This window comes from Tupaia chinensis, unplaced genomic scaffold (genome assembly GCF_000334495.1).
Source record: "Tupaia chinensis unplaced genomic scaffold, TupChi_1.0 Scaffold000017_1, whole genome shotgun sequence".
NCBI classification, from domain to species: Eukaryota; Metazoa; Chordata; class Mammalia; order Scandentia; family Tupaiidae; genus Tupaia; species Tupaia belangeri.
This window is the reverse complement of record NW_006159447.1, coordinates 2,479,808-2,485,201: the sequence shown is the minus strand read 5'-3', so window position 1 is coordinate 2,485,201 and position 5,394 is coordinate 2,479,808. Positions and strand designations below refer to the sequence as shown.

The 5,394-nt window shown below is 38.6% G+C and overlaps 1 protein-coding gene across 2 annotated transcripts in view; it reads right to left on the bottom strand.

Annotated features, from left to right (window-relative positions):
* COLEC10 (collectin subfamily member 10) overlaps positions 1-2,753 on the bottom strand; it is a 49,835-nt gene extending 47,082 nt beyond the window's left edge. The window contains exon 1 of one of the 2 annotated variants that reach the window (XM_027770045.1): positions 2,470-2,753. In XM_027770045.1, coding sequence (XP_027625846.1) covers positions 2,470-2,617 — 148 coding nt within the window. In that variant the 5' untranslated portion in view covers positions 2,618-2,753. The remainder of the gene's footprint in view (positions 1-2,469) is intronic. The other variant, XM_006140049.3, reaches the window with a different exon arrangement.
* Positions 2,754-5,394: the final 2,641 nt, after the last annotated feature.

Sequence of the window (5,394 nt, the reverse complement as noted above, 5' to 3'; positions counted from 1 at the left end):
TTTTTTGAGAGAGAGGTTTTTTGCTATAGGGGGCGTGGGCTCGCCAGACAGAGAGAGAGAGACAGAGAGACAGAGAGACAGAAAGCGAGAAATCACCCCTCCTCGGTGGGGGGTTGGCCACGCTGCAATCCCTCTTCCTCCATTCTCCTCTCAGGATCTTGGGCATGCACGTACACGCACCGGGTGTGAGTTTAAGCCACCGGGTCTGGGACTTGAACCGTGGTCGACTACGTGGGAGTCCAGCGACATAGCCATTACGCCAACTGCTGGTCCCGGAAAGGAGACGTTTTGTGATAGATTAAAAAATATATATATATGAATGTGAAGAGGCATATGGTAAACATCCTGCTGGTATTCAGTAAATATCAATGACATATAAATTTAGGTGATAAAAGGAAACAAAAGTGATTTTAAAAACACATTTAAAAGCATATTGCTTGCCTTTTTCTTCGAATGATTTAAGATATGTGCCTGTACTTTGTAAACTCTCAAAAGCTAGGATTAATGGGATTCTTTTTCTAGGTACATTCCATTCATTCTCTCTTCTTCCTGTTAAGCTCTATCTACTCTCTGAAATGTACTCCCTCTGCCTGAAAGAATTACACCTAAACTCCAACATAATAACCACCTTTACAAAAATCTCCTCTGACCTCTGGTCCCCTTCCTAAATCATTTATATTTTTACTGCTCATGACATTCATATACATATATGCATATATATATATAAGAATATATAATATATTTTAAAATATGCACAAATATATAGATATATGAATATATTATATGAATTATATATGAAATATTATTTAAATATATATATTGTATATAAATTATTTTAAAAGGTTTTTACCTTAGGGCGCATATGCTCACCAGAGAGAAAGAGACAGACAGAAACAGACAGAAATAGAGACAGCGAGAGGTTAAGTGAGAAATCACTCTCCCCTGGGGGGCTGACCATGCTGCAATCCCTTCTCCATTCTCTTGGGCAAGCACATACACTCATCCAGCATGATTTTCAAGCCACTGGGTCCCAGACTCGAACCCAGGTTTGCCACGTGGGAGTCCAGCAACATAACTGCTATGCCATCTGTTGGTCCCTCATATGTATTATGTACCCTTTGTGCCTAAAATAGTGCTTGATACTTAAAATAAGTACTCAATATATGACAGTTGAGTTATGTTGAATTGAAATGGGATATATTTCGGACACTATTTTAACAACAGTTTATCCATTCTTCTTCCAGTTTAAAACTAATAGTTTTTCTGCAAGGGAAATTGTGTAATGGTGCTCTTCTCGAACGGGTTCTTTCATCTGTACAGACAAGGAAAACTTTCCTTCTTAGTGCCCCGCATGGTACCCCAGAAATAATACATAATTGCCTACATTGTATTTTAAGTCCAGTAGTGATTTAAGTAAATAGTTTATTACTAACAGAAACTTTCTTTTCTGAACACTTGCCCTCACATTATTCATTTATTCACCCAAGAAATTATTTGGAAGCCCCAAGGTCTCATTGTTTCTGGCTGCATTTACTTTATGGTATCAAAGGTTAAAACTTGGATCGCAATCTTAGGAGGAAATTAATTCACTGATGAAGAAAAATGCACTTTAAGCAATTCACATTTAAATAACTGGCAAGCATACGATGATGTATTTCTGAATTTTTTTTTTGGAAAGACCCTTTTTTCTACTTAAAATTTTAAGCAGCTACAGTTCTCCTACCCTATCGCCTGAAGGAACATAGCATGAATTACTAATAAGGGAGCACCAATCTGCAGTGCAGTAACCACTTCCAGAACAAATGGGTAAGAGCTGAAAGGAAGAAAACATTTTCTTTTTCCAACCAGTCATTTGAAGCTTATTTGGATCTTGGATCTGTTTGAAAAAAACAAAAACAAAAAAGCAATATTCTATCATTTCAGCTAAAGGCACTTGGGCCCAAAGACCACTTTCAAGTAAAGACATGTTTATTCATTTGCTAACTCCAGTCCTTGACCCAAAAGTTTCTCCTGGAACCCATTAATTTAGGACATATACATTAAAGATTTAATGTTCATTATACTGACCTTTGCCTAAATAGTGTGACCAGAATCAGTATGAGAAATGAGTGGAATAAAATACACCTCAAGAATAGAGATGCTCTTACAGAAGGATTCCTTAAGACTAATGATTTTACATGTTCCCCGGGAGCATAATGGAAGAAGGATTTCCCCCCCCAGTTTGGGGTGAGTTCCCTCAGACTGCTTTCTTGCCCAGTAGGTTCCACTCTCTCACAACATTCTCTTAGCTAACATCAAAGGAGGGGAGCTTTAAATAAGTAACAGATTATTGATTTTTTCAAATAGAAGGCAAGTGGGAGGAAATAAGGGATGGAAGAAGAGAAAGTCATTGAGAAACTAGAGTGGGGTGAGAGATGAGGAAAGAGATCACATGTATCACAGATGAAAACTTCAGTTTTCTTTCCTCACCTTTGGGTCCTGGTGAAATTGTGTGTGTGGCACAGACTTCTGTGGTAGAACGACTATCGATGTCCAAACCCAGACTCTGAATTTGCAAAAGAAATAGTACCAGGAGGACAAACTGGTTTCTTTGAAGCAGGACTCCAAAGCCATTCATTGCTATGGTCCTTCAAAAAAGGTTCTCCCAGAAATGCAGAATGAACAGCTTTATTTTTAAAAAGGAAAAAAAAAAAAACCCAAAAACCAAAACTTTCTGTTTTGAGGAAGAAATGGAAGTATCTGGAGAGACATTCCGAAAGAGGGCTATGAAGATAAGAAAGAAGCATGTCCTAGGTTGTTTATTTTCTCAGTATTCCAAATGAACCATACATTGTCCAGACTGTTTATTTCCAAGTGACAACAGTTTATTGAAAATTATCTCCGAACTAAACACTTGAGTGTGCAGGTCAGCAATAGCATTCTCAAGAGCAGAAATGCCTTCTCCTCGGTATTTGCACTTACAATTTTAGAGGTTATATTGTATTCAAATGCTGGGTTCCAGAACGATGGTGAGCCAGAGACTTTTTTTCACTTGTCTACCTGTTATACAAGCACCATACATGGCTTTGAGCTTACAGGAAGGTGATGTTCATTGCCTGCTCGTGTTAGCTACACATTAGTGGGCCATCACTTTCCATGACTTTATCTCTCTTTTGCTACCAAGAATTATCTTGGGATTGAAACCAAAGGGGAAACAATAACCAGCTGTTCTGTCAAACAATTTGGCAATGAATATTAAGAATATTAAAAATATTTATAGGGCCCAGTGGGTGGCTTGATGGTTAAGGCGCTGGACTTTTGGCCAACCACAGTTTGAGTCCTGGACCTACCCAAAATCCCAGGAGGAGAATGAGAGAGAAAGGATTGTGACATGGTCATCCCCTGGGGAGTAATTTCTTACTTTCTCTCGCATCATCTCCTCCGGTGAGTCCTATGGCAAAAATCTGGGGGGAAAAAAAGTTTATGACCGTTGGCCTGTAATTAGTTTTCCTATATACTCTCTCAAGGAAATACTCTCTCAAGGAAATACTCTGAAATGTGGGCTAGCATTACTTGAAGAGATATGGCAAAAAAGGGAAAAGGGCATCAATTGCCTAATGATATGTTAATGGTTGGCAAATTATAGCAAATAGAATGTATGACAGAATAACACAGAATACTTTTATTAAAATGCTGTTTGTAGCAAGTTTTAGGTAAAATCAGGAAAAAGTTTGCAGCATGATGTTTTTAAAAAAACAAACAAACAAACGAACAAACAAAAAAACAAAACAGAATAAGAGGGACTAGCAGATTGCATAATAGTTATGTTGCTGGCCTCTTAAATGGCCGACCATGGTTCGAGTACTGGTTCTGTAGGCTTGAAACTCATGCCAGGTGCATGTACGTGTGTGCATGAAATCCTGAGAGGAGAATGGAGGAGATGGGATTGCAATGTGACCATCCCCCTTATCCCCCTGGGGCAGGGGTAGGGTTATTTCTTGCTTTCTGCCTCTCGAGGGCATGGTGCCCTATAGCAAAAATCTCTCTAAAAGAAAAAAGAATAAGAGACAGAAAATGATACAGCATCAAAACATCAGAGTCTGTGAGGTAATTCCACATAGGAAGGTTCCCACTCTGAGTTCAGAGACCTCCCTGAATACATCAGACATACATGTCCGTGATCCTGGTCTGGCTAAAGACTGTGGGTGGATTGCAGTGTCAAGACCCTAGCTCTCTCTTGTGCTGTCTCTCTCTAGCTTCCTCGCTCATGGAAGAAATAGATAAATAAACTAAAAAAAAAAGACAAACTAGATTTAGATACAGATGATATAGGTTTTATATAAACACAGTTATAGAAATAGAGATTTCCTAATTACTTATCTATTGACCAGTCTATCAATGTATCTATCCTTTATCTGTCTGTTCTAACCTGTATGAATAGCCTAAGCTTAGTAAGGTATTTAAAGACTAGAATCAGGATGACAAACACAGGAGAGGCTTCTTACTTTCATTATTTTTCTTTCTTTCTTTTTTTTTTAGATGTTTTTGCTATAGGGCGCGTGGGCTCGCCAGACAGAGAGCGACAGAGAGACAAAAAGTGAGAAATTACCCCCCAGGGGAGATGGTCATGCTGCAATCCCTTCTCCTCCATTCTCCTCTTGGGATCTTGGGCACGCACGCACACGTGCCCAGCGTGAGTTTTAAGCCACCGGGTCTGGGACGCAAACTGCGGTTGACTACATGGGAGTCCAGAGACATAGCCTTTACGCTAACTGCTGGTACCTTACTTTTGTTCTTGAAAGGACATATTAACTATCCTAACTAGGTAAAAGAGACTTTGGACCTTCTTCCCTTGAAATTGGAAGGAATGTCCTTTCAGATCCTGCTAAGATCTGGTGCTAAGGAATTAGTCCTAAGAGATGTCATTACAAGTCAATTAAAAAAATGAGGTTCATTGGTTTCCTAGGGTTGTTGTAACAAATTATTACAAACTGATTGGCTTCAACAAACTTTTGTTCAAAGGTAATGGGAGTCAGGACTTGAGCATATGAGTTTTTCAGTGAGTGGAGCATAGTTCAACCTGTAACAGGTTTATGGTTTGACCAAACTAATTTTTTCATAAGTGATACCAGGCAGAGGGAGAGGAAGGGTGAGGAATAGGTACCGATTGAATTACCTTTATATATAGGTTCAGGATTGGCCTAAAGTTTATCTCATTTAAGCCTCGAAATAGCCCTTTTAAATCTTTCCATTTCACAGACCAAGTAGCCAAGGCTCAGAAAAGATAAGCAGCTTGTGAGTAAGGTCATTACAGAAAAATGACTAAAAAACAAAACAAAACAAAACAAAACAAAACAAAACAAAACAAAACAAAACAAAACAAAACAAAACAAAACAAAACAAAACAAAACAAAA